Below are 23,153 nucleotides of genomic sequence, written 5' to 3' on the forward strand. Positions count from 1 at the left end.
CAGATGTGCTGTGCTTTTAATCTTTAAATCAACACCATTAGTGGCTGCTCACATTGACCAGTGGAGTTGAGGCAGAGGGGCAGGTAACACGATGATCCAGGCTGGGTGTACAGAGACAACTTTAGGGTCAGGAGGAGGAGTTACCAGGGGAGACATGACAATGGCCTATGCAGAGAACATCGGGGAATCTACAGAGGACAGTCCAAAGCACTAATAAGGGACAGAAGCAAAGGTGAGTGTTGTAGTTTGGGTCTTCAGTGTCTCTCAAAGCCCGTATGTTGGGTTTGGTCTACAGCCTGTGACACTGTTAGAAGGTTCTAGGACCCTACAAATGTGTCCAATATTTTGACATTGTATGTGTGTGTGTGTGTGTGTGTGTGTGTGTGTGTGTGTGTGTGTATAGGCCAGAGGACAACCCCAGTTGTTTCAAAGATGCTCTCTCTACATTTATTTAGGCAGGGTCTCTCACTGGCTTGGAACTTTTTAAGTGGGCTAGGACAGCTGGCTCCAGGGATCTACCTGTCTCCATCTCCGATGTGCAGGGATTCCAAGTACATAAAACTGTGATGGGCTTTTCATGTGGTTCTGGGGATTGAACTCAGGTCCTCATGCTTGCAAGGCAAGCACTTTACCAACTGAGCCACCTCTCCAGGTGTCACTAAGTAACTAAGCCATAAGCCAACTTCTTAGTGATGTCTCCGAGAGTGAGGAGGTTTTCTGAAATGCTCATGGAAGGGCATCAGGTTGCTGTGGTTTTACAACATACTCTCAAACTGAGATGTTCCAGGGATAAGGGAAGCTATGCCTTTAAGAAATGATAAGGGCTTATCATTTAAGAAATGATAAGAGGTAGCTCATTGGTTAAAAGCTGTAGTTGCTCTTGTAGAGGATCCAGGTTTGGTTCCCAGCACCCACATGGCAGCAAACAACTGTCTGCAACTCTAGTGCTAGGGGATTTAACGCCCTCTTCTTGCCTCCATGGGCACTGCATTTGGGTGATGTAAAAGCGTAAGTGCAGGTCAAACGCCCAACACGCTGTTTTAAAATATGACAAGCATGCAGGCTCTTCCCTTATGACTGAGACTAAAGCCCCCACCAAAGATGCTTCAGGAGTGTCCCACCAGCTTTGTTTCACGCGTCCCGTGCCAGCTGCTGGCGGATTGATCTTAGACAGTCTAGCCTCCTGAGCTGTGAGGGATTGGAGCTCTCCTTCAAAAATGACTCTGTGTATATATTTGTTAGAGCCAGACTCTGGGAGGATTTGGACAATGACTCTACCCCTAGGACCTGATTTCCTTCCCTATCTCCTCCTTCTGATGCTACCACACTGGGGACTAATATTTCAACATGCGTCAAGTGGGGCCCAAATGTTTTGTCTACCATAGCATCTCTTGCCACAGCCACAGCAGCTGGGAAGCATATGAAAGTTGTTGAATGAAAGAATGAACAAATGGATGAATAGCTTTTCCCTTCACCCCTGCATCCCCCACACACATCACACACGAGGGAATGATCAGCTGACACTAAATATGAAGAAGAGATTCTGGTCTGCCTGCCCTTGGCAAGCCTAGACAAACTCTTCTGCAAAATTACCTGTGATGCACACCTGTGATCCCAGCACCCCTGAAGGCAGAGGCAGGTGAATCTCTGTGAGTTTAACACCGGCCTGGTCTACAAAGTGAACAGCATGGCAATGAGAAACCTTGTCTTGAAGAACAAAGAAAATTACCTGTGGCCTGCCCTCCACAGACCAGAGTGACTGATGGAAATCAACTTCCCAATGTTTTGGTTTCCTTCACATGGTGCAAACTAAGCATTTAAACCAGACTAACAGTTGCAGGGGGCCCACTCCCTGTCCACCTTTGATCCATCACTCTGAAGCACTGCAGTGGGGCAGATAAAGGGACAGAGCTCTGTGCGGCCAGGATGCTGGATTCCGCACTTTCCCCCAGTGCCTCAGCCTGAATGAGCGTGAGTGGGCTCTTGGGGAGCGCTCCATGTGGGGCCGTGGAACACGGCCTGTGTCTCACGGTGTCATCAGCACACATGTCAGCCTCTCACATGTCAGCAGAGCAGGAACGTGTGGACCAGGAGAGGGCTGGAAGCACCACACAAGCAGGAGGATGCTTGGCCCCATGCAGCGTCCCACACAGGGCACAAATGCTGTTTCTCTGTCAGCGCCGGCCGTTGACAGCGCCTACGTTTACACAGCCTGGGAAATGTCATAAAGAGCAGACCTCCTGCCTCCTGGCTTCCCAGCATGCTGCTTTAAGTGCAAAGTATAGCTTCTCCACTCTGCAGTTTCACCCCCATCCTGCCCTAATATGGTATTTTAATAACATTATTGACATTGTTTTTTAAAAGCGTACTTTTTCATTGAGACATGGTGCAGGCATGTAATTGCAACTACTTGGAAGGTGGAAGCAAGAGGATCACCAACTGAAGTCCAGCATAGGTAATTTAGTGAGGCCCTGTCTCAAGATCAAGACCTATACATCTGAGGCTGTAGCTGAATGACAGGTTGCTTGCCTAGCATGCATGAGGTCTTGGGTTCAATTCCCAGTACAGACGCCCCAAACAAGTGAACAACCCAAACTTTTTCCTATAGCTTACACAGGGGAAACATTAAGAATAATATATCTTTTGGAATAGAACTTGAAAATCAAAGTGTTGGGTTAGGTAGGGAAGTGAGATGTTGGTCAAAGAATGATGGTTGGTCATCGTATTTATTCCCAAGCTTTCCAACCGCCTTAGCAGGGATGGTCAGTTATGTGCTTGTGTTTAGTTATAAGAGGAAAGAGACTATTTTTCTATTTTTCAGCAGATTTTAAGCAATACTATAAATATATGAAATATTTAGCAAGATATATAATACTTACTGTATAATATATAATTTATAACTCACAGGCAACGTGTTGGAAAATAGTTTTCCTGGAAACATGTAAGTACCTTTGAGGTTTTTTATACTTACTTAACAACTGACAAAGGTTGAAGGAAAACATGAAAGTTGAGTTAGGTAAAAGTACTTTGCAAAAACAAACAAACAAACAAAAAACAAAAAAAACTGGGCCAGAATCATCCAGAACATTTTAAGCATTTCAATCCCGTTTTCCTCTCCGACCCTACCCTTTCTTCTTCTCCTCTCCCTCCTACTTTTTAGCCCTCCCCACCCCTTTCTAACTCTCCTCCTCCCTTCCTGCACTCACAGTTACTGGCACACATTTGAATCTGAGCACTCCGGAGTTGAACTGACTGTGGGCAGACTTGCCCATTGCCAACCTTCATAGCTCCCTGGTGACAGAAGCTATAAAGGGACTACAAGCATGAGCAAAACCGAATCTTCACCACATGCTGTGTCTTCTTGGCTGACCCCTCTGTATCTGATACCATTTCTGTACCTCAGTCTTATCCCAACCCTACTCTCCATCAGAACAGTTTGCACAGCTTCATCTAAAGACAATCCCAGAAGTCACTGCCTTCAAACATCAAATGCTGGTTGGCATAGAGTCCTGTCCCTGGGCAGCTTATCAGCTGCCTTGTGTTTGCTCTGCATGGGGTCATGGATTAATCTGGCTGTTTAAGACCTTAGCATCACTTCTCTGGGGCCAGAGGATCTTAGATGGCCTTGCTTCTCTGTCTGGGCCATTCATCCTTGGGGAGGCCAGCTTCAGCTTCCAGGCAGCAAGAAAGGGAAAGCAGGAGCTGCTGGTCCCCTGAGGTATACGTGAGATTCCTAGGGAGACCCTTTGGTAGCAGTCCCACAGCACCCCCTCATCAGTGTCTTAGAACATGGTTCCTGGTGTGTACGAGCTAAGGTATTAACATTGAGTGCATGGGTTCCTTGATTCAGTATGAAATACTGAGGTGCCTCTGTCCAAAACTCATTCCCTTATATATTTGCTCCTGGTGATGGGTAGTTAGCTCAGAATGAATCCTGCTCAATGGACTGTGAGAAGTCCCAGGCTCTTGCTTCCCCTGCTGTGAAAGCCTAATGATCATGGCCACTGTGTTCTCCCAGGCTGAGAACTCCCGTTACAGAGGTAGAAAACGGCAAGGTACACACCAAGCAAGGGCCAGTTACAACAGCACAGTGCCTGCCATTGACCTCCCGGAAATATGATCCAGGCAGAGGGGGTCCCAACTGAGGTCTTGGTCACTGGGGCTTCTCTGGCTGGCTGAGAGGAGCAATGGAGGAGCCTGGGCAGGAGGAGGCAGCTGAGCCAATGAGAAGTCTGGCCTGTTAGCTTCTTTTCTCACTGCTGCTGACAGGAAGCAAGTTAAAGGAAGAGAAGTTGGTTTGGGCTCATGGCTGTGCAATATACAGTCTGCTGGAGGCTTAGTCTGGACATTGTGAGGGGGGAAGCAGGGCAGACTATCAGTCCACCCCAAGTGACCTTCCTCTAGGTAGTTCCCACCTCCCAAATGTTCCGTGACCTCCATGTGTTGTTCAATGTGGGCTGCTGAGTGACATGGGGAGAGGAGTCCCTGTGTGTGTGTGTGTGTGTGAGAGAGAGAGAGAGAGAGAGAGAGAGAGAGAGAGAGAAAGAGAGAGAGAGGAGAGAGAGATCCAGGGGTTTGGGCTCAGAAATTCAATGCCTGTTATTATCCCAGCCGTGGGCTAGAAGGAGGAGAGAGGGTTCTGAAGACAGCCGAGGGGTGTGTAAGTGACCCTCGTAGCAGAGCCATACCTCCAGCAGGATGGGAGAGGAAGGGACCGGCGCTTAGAGGATGTGGCAGCCCCCGGTAAGGCCCTAACTGGCATCATTATCTGAGACATGTGGCCAGCAAAAGCGCCCAGCATGGAATCCTGCCCAGCCACGGACAGCACTACCTGGAGGGCAGAATTGGAGCAGAGCCCTAGGCCTTCCCTCAGGCAGGTCAGCACCACATACACAGAGCCAGGCAAAGTGGCCTGCTGTTATCACCCCCCATTCATAAGTGCCCAGACATGTGAGCCTGCAGGGAACGTTTTGTATAATAATTCTAAATTTTGATGGCCCACGCTGGTCGAGTCCATAGATCGGGTGTAAACCTGACTCCGACACTCACATGCTGTGTAATGCTGGGGAAAAATGATTAGTTCTCAAACCCCACCTCCTGTTGCCTTGCTATGGTGATAAATGACTCAACGTTTGTGAGTTCTTGATAAGCATGTGATGCTGAGGCTTAATGAATGCGTCTTGGGCCTGGAGAGATGGCTCAGAGGTTAAGAGCACTGGCTGTTCTTCCAAAGATCCTGAGTTCAAGTCCCAGCAACCACATGGTGGCTCATAACCATCTATAGTGAGATCTGGTGCCCTCTTCTGGCATGCAAGCACACACGCAGGCAGAACACTGTATAAATAATAAAAATAAATAAATTGTTAAAATACATACATACGTACTGTATTCCTGTTTGCTCTCAGAGCTTAGCTATGCTGTCCACCCCTGGGGGCCAGGGAAAACCTGGAGAGTGGGGTGGGGTGTTCTTGCCTCCTGGGAAGGGGCAGTATTTCACCTTAGTACTGTGAAAGTTTTGGTTGTTTCTGCTCTCTGCTCTCACTCAGCTAAGAGGCATTTTTCTCACCAACAGAGGAGCTCAAAGAGAAGCTGACCGAATACGTGGACAAGGTGAATAGCCAGAAGCCAGGCTTCATCAAAGTTGTGCGCCACAGCAAGCAGGAGGGCCTCATCCGCTCCAGGGTCAGCGGCTGGAGGGCAGCCACAGCCCCTGTGGTGGCACTGTTCGATGCCCATGTGGAGTTCAATGTGGGCTGGTGAGTACTTTGGAGAGAGGAGAGGTCCCTGTGTGAGCCAGTACATTCTGGGATCTCGATCACGGTCTGGAAGAAAAGAAGAGAACTGCAGGGACAGCTGAGATATGGGTATGTGAGTGAGCCAGACCTTGCAATAGGCCTGGACCTCATGTGAGTCAGGGGTCAGCACATGGAGGGGATGGTAACACCAGATCATGGAGACAAGTAGGGCAAAGCAGAGAGATGGCTCAGTGGTTAACAGCACTGGCTGCTATTGCAAGGAACTCATGTTGGATTCCTAGTACCCCCAGGGCAGCTCACACCCATAACTCCAGATCCAGTGAATCCATCGCTTGCTAGCACTGGCAGGCACTGCTCATGTGTGGTGAACATAACATACATGCAGGCCAAACACTCATACACATAAAGTAGAAATAAATAAATCTTAAAAAAAAAAAAGCAGAGAGGCAGAGAGTTCCCATTCACAGCTGAGCAAAGGGCTCCATCGTCTGCAGGCAGCAAAGTTGGGGGTAATATAAGACAGAGGCCTCACCTCACAGACTGGGTGAGACCAAATGGGCAGATGTGGGTAAAGGCGGCTTCGTGGATCCTCAGATGCCTTCAGAACCTCCATCCATCCAAGCAAAACTAGGTCTTAGAGAGTCTTCCTCTCTCAAGTCGGTTCAGTTAGGGGTCAGATGGGCTAAGTGAGAGAATGAACAGGAGACCTCTGTAGCTGAACCCTCCCTCAGAGGGCGCCTGATGCCAGTGTCCCCACAGAGCTAAGATGGTGTGGTGCTGCCCATGGTGCATGGATCTGCCTGGACATGGGGGCACACACAGATGCTAAGGGTGACTGTGAAGAGCTGATACACACACACACACACACAGAGAGAGAAAGAGAGAGAGAGAGACAGATAGACAGAGACAGACAGAGACAGAGAGGAAGAGAGTTCCCTGCCCTCTTTCCTTGTGTGCTCAATGGCCTCCATGTCTCTACCCTCCATTCTAGCTCCATGGTGCCAGCCTCTGCCTCAGGGAAACAGGATGACAAGGGCAGGCTGGCAGCAAGGAGTGGCAGGGCCTACAGGCAGCTTGGGCCAGATGCCAGCATCACAGCCCCAAATTAAGGCTGCAGCACAGTCATTTTTTATCTTCGAAGTCCCTGCGTGCCACTTGTGACTATTTAAAAAGCATTTCCACCGGATTTATGGCCAGCCCAAGAGAGGGACACTTACTATTTCAAGCTGATTTGAATAAACAATTATGCACGGAATATATTATTAATGAGAAGCTTATCATTCCTGTCGGCAAACACATTATTCTTCTGCTACCCAGAAGGGCCTATCAGTCCCTGGGGAAGCCTGGATCCCCCACCCCTCCTGAGGCAGAGGAAAATGTACCTTTGCCCACACCACCTGCCTTTTCTTCCAGATCAGTCCCAGCAAAATCAAAACCCAAGTTCAAAGTTCCCTCTGAAGCTTCAAATCTGTTCCTTCTTTCTATTTTTCTTCTTCTTCTATTTTTTCTAATTTTGATTTCTGTCATGTGGGTAAAGAAAGGGAATTCACAGTCTGAATGAGAGTCTCCCAAATAGGCTCTGAATTTACTGAAAGGGCCACTTGTCTTCTTGCCCAGCGGAGGTCAACTCCTGGGGATGTAGAGCAGCACTTCTCTCCGTCTTTGGGGAGCGGAGGTTCCTTCCTCTTGCTGCTGGGAAATGACCATAGTGAGCTGCCCAGTCTGGCTGTTGCCCATCTTGGCAACAGCAATTGATCACCTCTTCCTTCCTGCCAGGGCGGAACCAGTCCTCACCCGGATCAAGGAAAACCGGAAGCGGATCATCTCACCGTCTTTCGATAACATCAAATATGACAACTTTGAGATAGAAGAGTACCCGCTGGCTGCCCAAGGCTTTGACTGGGAGCTGTGGTGCCGCTATCTAAACCCACCCAAGGCATGGTGGAAGCTGGAGAACTCCACAGCCCCCATCAGGTATGGACCCTTCCCCTTTGGTCTCTCTGCCATGGCCCTCAGGCAAGGGCTTCCCTTCAGGTGGACAAGAGTTACAGTGTAATCGTCAGGCTCTGCTCATGAACTCTTGTGGACCTTTTTCAAAAAACCACGGGAGCAATCTGAACTCCAACGTCTCAAAGGCACTCCTTTTAAAAAACAGATTCATTTTTATTTAGAGGCGTATGTGCATATGTGTGTGCTTACGTGCATATGTGTGCCACGTGTGTGAGAACCTGGAAAGCATCACATTCCCCAGAACTGGAGTTACGGAGTTACAGTCTGTTTGTTATGAGCCAGCTAATGTGAATTGTGGGGACTGAACTCTGGTCCTCACAAAGAGAGGGAAGCACTCTTAACCTAACTCATTACCCCAAAGTTACTTAGTCTCCACATCTCCAAGTACAGCTGCTAGGGATAAAGTACTGTGCCTGATGCTAGAGATTCTGAGTGAGGAGAATTTGATTTCCGACCTCTTCAAGGCTGGAATACAGCAAGGACAAAACACATCAAAGGATGAATAATTCTGCCCACAAGTGGAAAATATTCAAACGGCCGGGGAAAGGGAAGCATTTGAGCTAATCTTCAAGGGTGAGAAGAGATGGCTAGATGGAGAGTGTCACTCATGTGTGACCCTGATGGTCACACAGGAGGCTCACAGAGACTGTATGGAGAGATGCAACCCTAGGTATGAGGCCAAGCCAGACCATGGGGCAGATGTGCCTGCATGGTGTTTAGGTATTATCCTGTAGAACGCAGGCACAAGTGACCTCCAACTACATGTCAAAACCCCCAAACTCTTCCTGCTCCTGATGCTGTCTTCCTAGACCCCGGAATGACTTCCCTCTGATGCCTCAGGACTCCTGTGGTAGTCAGCTCTGCCACCTTATTTCTGTGTGTTGGTGACAGGGCAGACATCTACCTCCTGCCATTAAACAGAAAAATGACACCAGAATGTGACTTAGGGGGCCACCTTGGAATAAGAACCCAGTCTTACTTTGCCCTGCAAGAGAGAGAAAAATTATATAAAAAAATCATTCAGAGAATCAATATCACAAATGTTACTACTGGAAGAAAGATGTTATATGGAAAGTAGAATGGAAGAAAACCCTCCTGTGGTTTCTTTTATAACTTTCTCAGTCTGTCTTGTGTCGCTATAACGAAATTCAAGAGGGTGGAAAATTTATAAAGAACGATGTTTATTTAACTCACAGTATTGGAGGTTGAAGGTCTGAGACTGAATGGCCCCACCTGGCCAGCCTCTGGTGAAGGCTTCTTAACGTGTTAGGACAAGCAGATGGCCTCGCATGGCAGGAGCAGAGAGGAAAAGAGCCACACACAGACAGGTCAAAAATGTCAAACACACTTGCTTTCCAGTGTTTCTTACCTGTGGCCCCAGGAGGCATGCATCCCAGGAGAGGTATAGCCATCTCCCATTGCGGTTACAGCTGACCGTCTCATATCACAGTGTGAAAAGGTTGGACATGTCAGCACCAAGAATCCATCTGATGCCCCTCAGAACCATCTGTTCATTATCATACATTTCACTTATTCTTTGAGATATTTATATATGTATACAGCATCTATTCATCAGATCTACCCCATTCCCCCAACACCCCCCAACTTTCTTCAAACCTCATGTCTTCAATTTCTTACCCATTGAGTCCAATTACTACCAGCAGTGTCTACCTGAAGGTAGAGCCACCTGCTGAAGCAGGAGAACCCTACCAAGAGCTATATCCCTGATAAAAACTAACTCTCCCCCTGCCAACAGCCATCAGTTGATTGCCAATAGCTCCTCAGTAGGGTGAGCCTTCGTACACCCCTCCTCCATCCATGGTGGAATTTTCACTGGCTTGATCTTGTGCAAGCAGTCACAGCCAAAGGCCGTCTCAGGGATCATCTCCATAGTTCATGACTCCATTAATCTCCTCTGAGTGTGACTGTCCTGGCATCCACCCACCTTCAAGGGTCCACCTCTTAGAGGCCCCCTATCTCTCAATACCAAGCTTCCAGTATAGGAACCTTGAGAGCAGACACACCCAGAACATAGCCAAACCACAGCAGCTGTCTACCCAACTGTGTGCTACTACTTTGTTCGGAACCTGCTGTATGCTGGGAGCTTGTACGTGCATGGGCCATTGGATGCACACTATAACCTGGTGCCAACTTACTGTGCAACCCTGTTTAACAAGGTCAGTGCAAGACTGAGGCAGGAGAATGGTCCTCCTGAGAGCTGTAGCAGTGAAGTCTGGTTCTACTAGAATCAGATAGATCCTGTGAGCTGCTGTCACTCCTGCTCCGTTAGTGTTGAGTTGAGTTCACATGTGTGGCTCATTCCTGCCTTAGTTTACCCAGTGTCAGCAGAGGGAAAGATGCCACCATGCTGTGGGTGCTCTTGCAGAAAATAGTATAGACCTTAGCTGTCGCTATTCTGCTCACCACCAAACATACCAGGCTGGTCTTAGTTGGCAAGGCTGTACTCTAAGTCTTTGCTAGAGGATACCATATTGACCATTTATTTTTCCACAACCACTCAATTATTTTCGAGAAGGTAGATAGAAAAATGAGATTCTGGAAGACTTTAGACCATGTCTGGTTTTATCCCGAGGTGAAGACAGCCCTATAGAGACGTAATTTATACAAACACAATGTAAGCACCACAGATCACCATTTTCTGGAGCTAGTTTTTTGCCCACACGCTACTTCAAATAGACCTCAGCGTTTGCCTCTGTTGTAGTGTGAAATGTCATTTTTAAGATTGTTGTTCAGTGGGTCCCCAAGGTCTCTGACTGACCCAATCAAGAAAATCCACAGGAGAAATTTCTCTCAAATTTACTACTAGTCAAAGAAAAAAAAAAAAAAAAAAAAAACAAGAAATCAATCAGTTCATTTCTACCCGAGAACTCTGAATTTTGTTTCTAAGAATGTATATGCTCCTTTTTATTTAGGCCAACAGGAAGCTCACAGTCAACACCTGGGCTCACTTTAAGAACTGTGATTGAGGGCTACGGAGATGGCTCAGTGATTAAGAGCACTTGCTTCCAAAGGTCCCATGTTGGTCAGCTCACAGTCACCTATAACTCCAGCTCTAGGGGATCTGATGCCCTCTTCTGGCCTCCAGAGGCATTTGCACTCACTTGGCAAACACCACACACACACACACACACACATACACACAAACACACACACACATTCATAAATAAAAATAAATCCTTTTAAAGAACTATGACAGAGAGCCTCAGCCTACCCTTGTCCTTTTGGGGAAAATGCTGCTTAAAACAGCATCTAGTTATCAAGTCACAGACCACCTGAGGTGTCTGTGCTCATTGCAGTAACTGCTCTGGGTTTGTGTCCTCCATGGCTGGGTTTGGAAGTCAGAGGAATCCCCTCCCTACACTCTCTATGAATGCTGTTTCTGAGAGCTCATCACATCCAATATTCAGTAGTTAAGAAAGGAGAGTGAAGGCCCCACTCTGCTGACAGATGCTTTCAACCATCTTTATTTAGAGAGGAGAATCTTTGAGATCCTCACTGCACAAGTGATCTTCAAGGGTTAGAAGTGTCCAGAGCCCTCAAGCTATTTTCCTCAGTCCACAGGATGTTTTCACTGATATGATGTAATAGGTACCAATGGTTCTTGGTCAGAGACCTGGGTGGCCAGAACAATTGAGCAAAGCAGGTGCTAGGCATGTTGGGGATGATACTTTCAGAAAATTCCTTTTCCTTATGGCACTGGGGATCAAACCCAGAGCCTTTGGCTTGCTAGTCAAATACTGAACCACGTAACAACATCACAAGACAGTGAAGCAGACATACTTGCAGAAGGACATAGAATATGGTGCTAGAAAATGGATCAAGTTATAGACCCCCAGGGCTGAGATCAGCCCAGGTTGGAGCTTCACTACAGCGTTAGTGGGTGTGGGTGTGTGGGGTGTGGGAGGGGTGTGGGAGGGGTGTGGGGCTCACTAGCTCCTCAGTGCAGGGCTTCACAGAGAATTGCTACCATCAGGGACGTCAGCAGGAACCGCAAGGGCTGCTTCTGCAGTGTTTGTCATCTGCTGTCCTTAGCCCTCCGTGCTATCAGGCCAAACTGGAGCATTTGGTGGAGGAGAGGAAGGGAGAAAACTTAGGGATGAGAAAACTGCCAATCAAATAGACTCCACTAGAAACACATCCACATTCAGAAAGGGCTGTTTCCTTAGGGAACGCTGATGCAGGAGGATGCTCAGGCACACCACCAGCCTGGATTCTAAGTGACTTGACTTCCACAGACTGTAGGGGTATCACACATGTGTGTTCTTAGAGGAGGCAGACACCCTGCTCTGATGGAGTCCACCAAACCCAGACGTAAGAGGTGAGCACTGGAATGACCACGCCCCAGCTGTGTGTCTGGAGAGGCTTCCCAGCCTCCCTGAGCCTCTGAACCAGAATCATTGGCACCTGTAACATCTGCTCAGACATGACCACTGCCCCCTTCACTACATCTCTTTCCAAATTCCTCTGTGTCATTACCGCCTTTCCTGGAGACACAGATAGCTTCCTACTGAATTTTTCACCCCCACATACACACCTCCTCTAGTCAGCCCCATAGTGTCCCCTCATGTCCTCCAGCTTGACTTGGAGCTCTCTGTGTAGCTAATAATGATCCTGAACTTCTGATCCTCCTGCCTCCACGTGCTGGGATCACAGGAATATGCTGCCACGCCTCATTTATACAGTGCTGAAGATAAAACTCAGGTAGGATCTCTTGTATGCTGGGCAGCACTCTGCAAACTGAGCTACAGTGCAGCCTACCTGAGTATTCTTTATTTAAATATATATATAATTATATTTAATATATATTTAATATCTTCAATGTATATATATTCTCGCTCATAATACTTTCCTGCTTGAAATTTGTCATAAGCAAGACTTTACCTATAGATGAAATCTATACATAATTTTTCTGTGCTACTCAAAGACCTCTATAACCTGGTTCTCACTAATCTTTCTAAGTGAGCAAAAGTTGCCATATAGAGCCCCCAATCCCCACTGGGATAGGAAATCCCAAACTGAAGCAGTCTGTTCATGTGGCTTAAGGTCCAAAGAAAGCAATTTACATCAACAGAGTGAATGGAACCAGCTCCCCCCCCCTCACCCAGCTAATACACCAGCAAGCATAGCAGGGAACAGTGGCTGGGTTAGCCCAGAACAAGAGCTGTCTCACAGCTTCCTGGGAGAGGCTACCCAGAGAATGAGGCCCTGCTGAGTCTGGCAGCAGAGGGGAGGGTATTGATCCTCCTGGTTGGAGGCTCTTTGTCTTCCACTGACTCTTAGGTCAGCCTCTGCTCACAGCTGGCCATCTCTCCCACCCCACAGGAGTCCTGCCCTCATTGGCTGCTTCATTGTGGACCGGCAGTACTTCGAGGAGATTGGCCTGCTGGACGAAGGCATGGAGGTCTACGGAGGCGAGAATGTGGAGCTTGGCATCAGGGTGAGTGGGATTCCTCAGCTCCCGTGAGGGTGAGTGAGTCAGTCTAGGGGTGTGGTGTTGACGGCCCTTGGGTTCACAATACAAAGGGAGCTAAAGGTTGAGAGTCATGCACTGACTCTGACCATCTAGGCCCTGGCACATGTTCAGAGATGCAGCCAGGGAGACTCAGTGCAGCACCTCTTGGATTTTCAGAAAATAGAGGCCTTCAGAGCTTGCTTGCCTAGAGAATCAGGCTCCCAGTTTAGCACCTTTGTTAAACCTGGACAGTCTGTTGGGGCAAGTGGCAGGAGACATCAAGAAGCAGCTGGGCAAGAAACTCTCAGAGTCACTTCACCATGGCTGTCTTCTCCACGGTGGCCCATAGAAATTTCCAAAGATGGTTAGAAGACATCTAACAAGAAATAAACAACTCCTTGGGGTATAAACAGCAAAACAGAGCCAAACTCACTTTGTGCGGTTTTCTGACTCCACCTAGTGCTGGCCAGAACCACAGGCCATCCTGGCCTTGGATGTGAGACTCTCTGTAGCTATCTGCTCATGGTGCGACTCTTTGAGAAATGCCATTTTCTCTCTTACCTTACAAGAACATTTATTGCACTTCCTGGCTCTCTTCTCTTGGCCTGTGAAAGAGAAACTCTAGACTGATTTATCTCCTCAATCAGGAGGGTAGATTAGGTTCCCTCATGTTTGGTAGAAATGTGGTGACGGCTATAATAAAGGGTTACCTGTGTCCAAGAAGCACCCCGTCCAACCCATGGCTTTGGTGAGTCCCATAATGGTTCCAACTGTCTCTAATCATCCATCACCCACATATCAAAGGTTTGAAGACCCTTAGAGGGACCTTTTACCACCTGGTGTCATGTTCTTCTCAAATTTTCCATCTCACAACCAGCCATTCATACCTCATGCAGCACTCCTCCAAAATCTGGTCCACCCAACTCCACCTTTGACATAGTAGTGTATCTGGTGTTTCTAGGCCCAGTCCAGACCTTTGCTTCCCACTCAAGAATCTACCCTCCTTTCACTAGCCTCCTTCTGTTTCCTGCTCCATGGGATAAGCAAATGGCCCTTGGTAACCCTCTCCCTAACTGTGCAAGGGAGACCAGGCCCTTGCACAGAGAGCACCCACAACACCTGAAAGACCTAACAAAGTAGTAGGCTTTGAGGACTGGCTGAACAAACAGCTGTATGAAGCTGAGCCTGGAAAATACTTCAGACACCTGTATTCACTGGCACTCCGAGCAATTGCTTTGGAGGCAGTGGGAATGCACAGGCTGACGGGGAGCTAATGTATTCATAGAGGACAGCGCCTGCATAATCACCCTCATTTCTCCAGCTCTCCCTCCGCTGGTCATTTATTCACCGCCCGCTGGCGTCCTCGCCATCTCATTTCAGCTCTGCTCCTGGATAAATGCTTGCCCCCAAACACAATCTGTTTCACCAGGAGCAGCTGTCAGGAATCGGCTGAGCGGGCAGCACCGCCTCCGGTCACTTGTGTTCTCTGGGTAAAAATGTCCAGAAATGGGGAAAGGAATTAGATTTGTGAACTCTGCTTCCAACATATGTGTGAGTCAGTCACGGAGTGGTGGTGATATCTGGCTTTCCTGCCTTAAATTATAAAGCTATTTTGGAGTGTGGACCTGGGTGAGGCTCTCAGATGTGTGTTAAAATATCTTTGGGTAGTTTCGTGTTCAGGGTTTCAAATACAGTATAAAATATCACCAGGCTTTCTTTTCCCTCCATCTCTCCCTGCCACCTCCACCCCCTTCACTGGACAGAGATGAAGCATCGTTGATGGCAAAGGAAAAGGAGGCTTTTAAAGCAGGGCACAGCCCCTGTAAGCTGGCGGAGCTAAGTACACAGGAAGAGATAGTTCCTTGTATTCTGGTTCCTCCTTGGGGGGTTGTAGAATCTCTGATCGTTTTCCATCCTCCTATGAGTGGTTTTTGCTACCTATTTTTCTTTTGTGTTTTATGAGCTAATATCTCCGTGCCTCAGTTTCCTCCCTGAGAAATTAGTATTTCTAATTACCCCTCGGGATTGTGTCCCAAGCTAAAAGGCATCGCTCATCAGAGCTCCCTCATGCAGCAGCAACTTGTGCAAAGCCCTTACCTGTTTGGGAACATGGAAATAGGATTTTTTTTTTTGCACATATTAACTAGCTGATGTATGCCTCAGATCTTGCTAGGTAATTTTTTCTCCATATTCCATGTGTATATGCATGCGGGGTGTACATGTGTTTGTTTTTGTATGTGTGTGCATGCATGCACATGTGTGTTTCTATATGTGGGAGCCTCCCAAGGTTGGTGCCTGGAATCACCCTAAATCTCTCTTCCACTGTACACAATAAAGTCAGGGTCTCTCAGTCAAACCCAGCGCTCACATACGCCTAGCCTTGCCAGCCAGCTTGCTCTGGGGATGTAGTCTCGACCTTCCGAGGGTAGAAGTACAGGCAGCCCACCACAGCAGCACCCACACGGGTTCTGGGGATCTGAACTCTGGTCTTCCCTCCCCTGAGGCATCTTAAACATGTTATTCATCCACAGAACACCCTAAAATAGACCTTTTATGGTATCTCTCTTTTATCATTGGAGGACACTGGAATTATTAACTTGCATGTGTTCCAAGGTCAGGCAATTTGTAAAACATGGAGAAAAGACTACAGTCCGGGTGTTTCTGGCTCAACAGATATATCACAGTGCTCCAGGCCAGTATCTTGGAGACTCCTCCCCCAAGGAGTACCACAGTGTTTATGCTTTCTTCCTCCTTTAGACTCAGTCTTGCCTTTAAAGCCTTCATCTTACTTTACACTCGGTTCTAGGAAGCTTCCCACTCCTGGTTTCTTAGTCTACAAGGCAATGAGGAAAGACAGAGACTCATTGTTCAAGGAAGTGAGAAATAAGAGCTGACATCAACAGAAGACTAAATATCTGTATGCTTTGTGGCTCAAAAAGTTAAAGGGCATAAAAACGTGTTCCAGCACTGGCAAGGACATAAGAAATAGTTAGAAACTGTTATGATCTAAATTGAGTTGCTCCCAAAAATGTCCAGAAATCCTAACACTTTACCTGAGAATGTGAGCTTATGTGGAACTAGTCTTCATGGCTGTAATCAGGGTATGAGGAAGTCACACTGGGTCAGGGCATGTGCCAAACTAGTGTGGCTGGTGTCCTTATAAGAAATAAAAGTTGGATAAAGATGGTCATGGACGAAGGCAACCATGTAAAGCTATGGGCAGAGGTTGGAGTTGTGACACCACAAGCCAAAGAACACTTAGGACTGGAAGAGGCTGTGGCCCTTCCACCTCAACTGGGGCTTCTAGCACCCACAACTCTAAGTGCATTCTTGTCCGTTCAGCCACCTCCCCTAGCAGTTTGTTAGAACATTCCCAAGAAAACTAATAGAGACCAAAACTCAGAAGAGTGCTCTGTGTCTAAGAAACCTGCTGACATTTAGACTCCCTTTCTCTCAGCTGCGTACAATGGGCTTGTTTCACCTCCCACAGGGCTGAGGTCTCAAAGGCCTATTTTCTCAATATAAAGTATAAACCACCTCTGAAAAACAACCCATTTAAATCAGCATACAAAAATTACCACAGCTAGAGGTCCATGGAACACGAGGTGATAGGTGATGGTTTTTATAAAACATCACAGGAAGAAAATAACAGAAAAAGAATGTGTGAAGATCAAATTCTGCAAAAGCAATGGACAAACAAATTAGAACTAAAGAGTCTCTAAAGCACTGAATCAGACACAGGATGGAAAAGATGCTGGATAATGATCTACTTACTCACTGTGTGCATGTGTGTTTGTGTGTGAGAGTGTCACATACGTGTATGCATATGCGTGAGAGTGTATATAAGTGTTGTATATACACCTGCACAGGGGGTGTTTGTACCTCACACATGTGTGGAGGATGTCAGATGTCCTGCTCTTTGCCTTCTTCCTTACTCCCTAGAGACAGGGCGCCTCCTAAGCTAGACTGATAGCAGACGAGTCCCAGTGAATCTCCTGTCTCTGTGCCCCCCACCAACAGCTCTGAGGTCACAGGCGCATGTGTGACCACACCTGGCTTTTTGTGGGGGTGCTGAGATCTGAACTTGGGTCTTCGTGCCTATGTAACAAAAGTGCACTGAGCCTCTTCTCCAGTCCCTAAGAATTCACATTTTAATTAGAAGACAGATGAGAAGAGACTTTGTAAACAATTTGTGTTCTTTGTCATGGCAACAGAACTGCTGAGAAGCACAGCCTGGAGGAGGAGAGATGCCATGTTGGCTCACAGTTTCAGAGGTTTCAATCCACGGTTACTCGACTCCATTACTCCTGATCCTGGAATGAGGCACAGCATCATGACACTCAACTTTTTTGTTGCCGTGACAAGAAGCAGCATAGAGGAGGAAGGATTGGTTTCAGCAGACAGATGCATGGGGCGCATTAGCTCATGGGGAGGAAGTCACGGCAGCAGAAGCTTGCGGCAGATTGTCACAGTGCATGCATAGTTGGGAAGTAGACAGAGATGGATGCTGGTGCTCAGCTTGCTTTGAACATCATTTTTATGGTGCCCAGGCTCCCAGTCAATGGAATGATGTGTCTACCTGAAAGGTGGGTCTTTCCACCCAGCTAACATAGTCTAGATAATCCATACAGATTTTCCCAGAGGGTTGTCACTTCAAGATTCTCTCTGTCAAGCTGACAATCAATATTAATCATCACAGCTTCTTACCTCTCAGTGTCAGGAAGCAGAGAAAGATCAAGAAGCTGTGGACAAGCTATACATCCAAAGGTGTGGCTTCCATGACCTACATCCCCCAGTAAGTCCCCACCGCATCCTAGCCCACTTCAGCTAGGAACTCAGCAGTGAATTCATCTACTGGCGGGTTGGTACCCGCATGAGCCTATCGCCTTTTAGTAGTGCCACCAATCCATCAACACATGAGCCTTTGGGGACATTTTTATATCCAAATTATGACACTTAGTTTTACTAGGACAAATTTTCCAATGTAAAAAAAAAAAAAAATGAAGCTAAGAGTTCAGTGGATGGGTTGAACACATACATAAATATTATTAAGATCATAAAACCAGCAAACTAAACAGTATATCTAAAGAAATAAAATAAAAGTACATGGGGAAGGCTAGGTAGAACAGAGAGATTATATTATCTTATAGTTCCAACTGGAGACAGTAAAAAGAGAGGATTAGCCAGAAGCAATTATTTTAGCAAATAGTTTCTTGAATTTTTCCCAACTAATGTGCCAATTCAAATTGTCCAAATTAGGATAAGTATGAATATATATATCTATTCATGTATGCATGTATATACAGTGAAGCTGTTAGACAAGGAGCACTAACACAAGTTAGAGAAAGAGAAACTACCTAGAAACCAGTGTGATTACAACGGCAGACTTTACACACACTGATTTCCTCACACAAGATCTTCATTAGAATAAGTTAGAAAAAATTTGCGTTTGGGGCAAAAACAAATGATCCCCAAAGGAAATCCGAGATTACAGAATAATTACTTCAGTGGCGGGAAACAGATAAGTCTAATAGAATGTGACATGAGGCACACATGAGTGCTGCCTGTGGGGCCACTGAAACCACAGGCATGTTAACAGAAGTATATACACTAGGAGGGGAGATTGGGATTGTTTTAAGGTCTGTTTTGTTACTGATAGGGAGGTTACTGGTTGACTTCACAACTGGGTAGCTTAAGTAGACAAGTTAAAGTTCTTAGGGATGACAAGAAAAGCACGGAAAGAAACATGATTTCGAGATCAGTTGATGGAAAATAAAATATGATTGCGCTATAAGCAAGTCAGAACTAGATGTATACAACAGCTTGTGCGGAGAGATAATGCAGGCCTAGTTATACCAGTCAATTTACATGAGCTAAGTCAAAAGATGAATGATTCTAGACAAGCTTAAAAGTTTGCTTAGCAATCGGCTGCTTACATGAAACATATCTGAAAAATGACACGAACGCGGTAAAAAAAAAATCCAAAAGTATAGAAAACTTCGTAGTTGGCAGATGCTAACCTAAAAAAAGTTACTGTGTTAACTTTAGAAGAGAAATACAATTATAATAAAAAGGTCGAAAGCTGATAAATACAAAATTCATCTAGAATCTATAAGTTGTCCGTTTGAACATTATTAATGAACCAATGTAAATTTCTATAAAGAAAAAATCTACAAGATCTAGAGATCAGCAGCTAAGAGCCCTGGCTGCTCATCCAGAGGACCCAGGTTTGATTCCCAGCACTTACTGGTGACTTATAATTGTTTGTAACCCCAGTTGCAGGTGATCTAATGCTGCCCTCTGCCTTCTGTGAGCACCAGGCGTGCATGAGACATGATGACATACATGTAGACAAATAACCACACACATCAAAAGATTTTATTTGAAAGAACAAACAAACAAACAAACAAACAAACAAAAAAACTGGCAGAAGCCTGAGACATCAGCTACCTTGATCGCATAGTAGAAGGCTGTATTGCAGTTCCCCAAGTAGCTGGCAGACCCACACAGTTAATAAGGTGAATCTGAAGAACATCTAATGAGACTTTTCTCCCAGAATAAACTAAATATTCATCAATGTTGACCACATTCTAAAGTATAAAACAAGACAAAACAAATATCAAGGGTGCGTGTTCTCATACCAAAATGGAATTGATAGAGATCCATGACCAAAAATTACAGGCAAAACCACTGCTTTGGAAAATTATGGGACATGCTTCTAAAAATTCATATTTCAAGGAAGAAATTGTGTCCAAAATTTGAAATTGCCTTGAGCCAGGTGATAATACATATGTATGGTGTATATGTTGTGTGAATGCAGCTCAAGTTCAGATTAAGAGAAACTGTCTGACATCCCAGTCCTCCTTTAGAAATAAAAGCTGAGTATTAATAGTATCTAAGTAGTTAGAAAAACATGAGAATTAAAAAACAGTAGAAAAAAATAATAAATGATAATCAATAATAAAGCTGCTTTGCTTGTACATTTTACAACGTCCCTAAGCTGTCCCTGTGGTGGAAGTGGACCAGGACCTGGAGAGAAGACATCAGGACTGACAATCCCAGAGGCTGCAGATGAGAGGAAGACAGTCCTGGAGATGGTCCCTGAGCTGGCCCAGACAGACGCTCACATTTGTATTGCATGAGAAGGGCCATGCCCTAGGAAGTTACCTGTGGTTCATGATTGAAAAAAAAAAAAAAAAACTCAGAAGTGGAATTTTGTGGTTACGCTATGACCTGTCCTTCAGAGAGCAAATTAATTTGTGCGTTCAGATACTGCATGCTCTTCTAGCTTTTGAGTCATTTCAGAAAGTACTGGATGAGCTCATGAATATCTGCCAGCATCATGGACTACAAATATTAAAAATCAAGTAGAAAGGAACTCACATTCTACTACCTTAGACAGGATATATAAGGACTAGCCTCCTGATGATGCAGGGCCCAGAATTAGAATTTGTGATTACAGCATGTTCTCTCCTATAGAAAGATGTGGTCGTAGTTGATGAACCATTACAGTTGTGGGAATCTTGCAAGCATAGTCATCTAAGACAGTTCCTTTTTCGTTTAAACTAAAGAAATAATAGAGATAAGAACAAATAATAATGAAACAGTATGTACACATACATATACACACATACACATGTTCATGTATATGCATATAATAGAAAGGATTAATAAAGCCCAAACTTGGTCATTTGATTAAAAATAACCAAAGTGCAGAACTTTACCAAGAGAGGAGAGGGGGCATAGAGATAAATAAATGTTAGGCTCATTGATATAAGTATCTACAGTTAAGAACATATAATAAAACAAATTTATGCTATAATTTGAAAGTGCCAATAAAAATACAAATCTGTGGAATTATATATATATATATGAAAAGTGACACAGGAAAAAAATCAAAACCTATTCAAATTCATGCCCGGTGATCATGAATGAAATTAAATCTATAGTATAAAATACTCTCGCAAATAAAAATCTAAGACTAGGTAGTTTTACTATTACATGCTGACAAAGTCTCAAGGAAGAAAATATTCTAAATGTATAGACATTATTTGAACATTAGAGTACAGAAACACAGTAAATGCCCAATAGTAAAGCAGCTTGCATCTTTCTTTCTAGCTAAGCATGTAGGGAGAGTCTGGGTTTACAACACAATTGTTGATGATCTTAACAGTCCTGATTCATAAAGGAAAAGTCTTAGTAATATTTTGTCTATTCAGTAAGGCAAAAAACATACATGTATGCATACAGCACATACAACACACATGTATTTCTTAAATGAAATTCATGAGCTGTATGGAGTTGCCATGGAAAAACATGGGATACCTTGCCTGCATTTAGTCTTGGCAATTGAACTATGTAACATGAACCCACCTTCCAATGGCAGCAACCAAAGAGGTCAGAAGGGGGAAAAGGATGACCCACTGCTGCTGTTACCCTACTCCTAGTGTCTATGTCTGGCAAGCAGAAGAACGGGAACCCCTCTTCACCAGGCTCTCACTGTGGGTGACTCTTGGCTAGATTAAGTTGTTTGGTGTTACCACACAGAAGAGAGTTAACCAGACAAGGCTTGTTGGGCAGCCATGGGCTACACACAAGTCATGGACTCCTGTCTAAGCATCCAGTATTTTTCACTGGGGATTCTCATGGGAGGTCAGAGCCTCTGTCTTGGGATATTCTTTATCATTTGGCCCTTTAGACAGTGGCCTCCTACTCTGATGACTCTTGAATAGCATTTTTAACCATCCTCCCCAATGGTCCCTAACTACCTATCCCTAACACTGAATCACTGTCTTCATTTTTTATTTTTTAATTTGAGCTTTGCCCCCTTACCTGTAGTTTCTTAGCCTCTAAATAGGGCCTGACTAGGAGGTGAGCCTCTTTCTCTGCATGATTCTGGCCCTTCTCCTGAGGGAGCCAGGCAGGTATCATATAGGATGGGAAGAAGTCTAGCTGATTGGCTGCACGTTTTGGCCTTTGGAGGCACAGGGAATCATCCAATGTCCTCCATCAGCATGGCGTTTATCAACAATAAAGCTAGCATTTACACTTGGGGATTCTCTCTACCTCAGACCATGAGCACTCTATATCCACGCTGTAGCCTGTTGTCCTGTCTACTAGATTTCACCTCTTGTAAGCCTCCTCTCAGCCATGGGACACCTAGTACTCACCTGCCCATGTCCCAGGAAAATGCCTGTTCCACAGGCATTCGGGAGGAAGGCAGCAGAGTAGAAGTAGAGTAGACCTCACAATGACATTGTTACCAGCTCTCAAAGCCACCCCTGTGGGTGGGGGTGTGGCTCAGTTGGTAGAGTGCTGGCCTAGCAAGAACAAGAAAAGCTCTGGGTTCCATCACCAGCGCCACACAAACCAGTGATAACACCCGTAATCCCAGTACTCAGGGATAAGGATAGGTGAATCAGAAGTTCAAGGTCAACCTTGGCTACATAGCAAGTTCCAGGCCAGCTTGTGCTATGCAAGATCATATCTCAAAAAAATAAAATAAATGTTCTTACTTCCAGCAGAAAGATAGTCTAGTGTTTCTGTAGCCATTAAATAACAAAGTCGGTGTCTTATTTCAATATTTTCAGAATTCTTTCCTTACAATTATCTCTTTTAGTGCAAACACATAAGTGCTATAGGCAAGCTGGATGTTATTATCCTGACACTGTTAGATGATTCAACATGTTTATATTGGCCCCAAAAGTTAATTCATCTTCATACTTTATTATCTCATTATCATAATTATTATTTTTAACAACAACTCTAACAAGAAGAAATAAATTTAAATACTCCATAAACTATAAAGTGCTCTATGTAAAGCATACGATCAATCTATCCATTGTCCACGTGACATTTTTGTTGTATAGCTAGGCTACTGCCCAATTTAAACAGTGTTTTTTAAGACATGTATT

The 23,153-nt window shown here is 45.4% G+C and overlaps 1 protein-coding gene across 1 annotated transcript in view; it reads left to right on the top strand.

Moving 5' to 3' along the window:
• Galnt18 (polypeptide N-acetylgalactosaminyltransferase 18) overlaps nucleotides 1–23,153 on the top strand; it is a 293,715-nt gene that overhangs the window by 204,152 nt on the left and 66,410 nt on the right. Inside the window, exons 4-6 of the mRNA XM_055627617.1 lie at nucleotides 5,573–5,756; nucleotides 7,533–7,730; nucleotides 13,110–13,224. Coding sequence (XP_055483592.1) covers nucleotides 5,573–5,756; nucleotides 7,533–7,730; nucleotides 13,110–13,224 — 497 coding nt within the window. The remainder of the gene's footprint in view (nucleotides 1–5,572; nucleotides 5,757–7,532; nucleotides 7,731–13,109; nucleotides 13,225–23,153) is intronic.

The sequence above is a fragment of the Psammomys obesus genome, unplaced genomic scaffold, assembly GCF_907164565.1.
Source record: "Psammomys obesus unplaced genomic scaffold, mPsaObe1.curated_primary_1811, whole genome shotgun sequence".
In the NCBI taxonomy this organism is placed as follows: domain Eukaryota; kingdom Metazoa; phylum Chordata; class Mammalia; order Rodentia; family Muridae; genus Psammomys; species Psammomys obesus.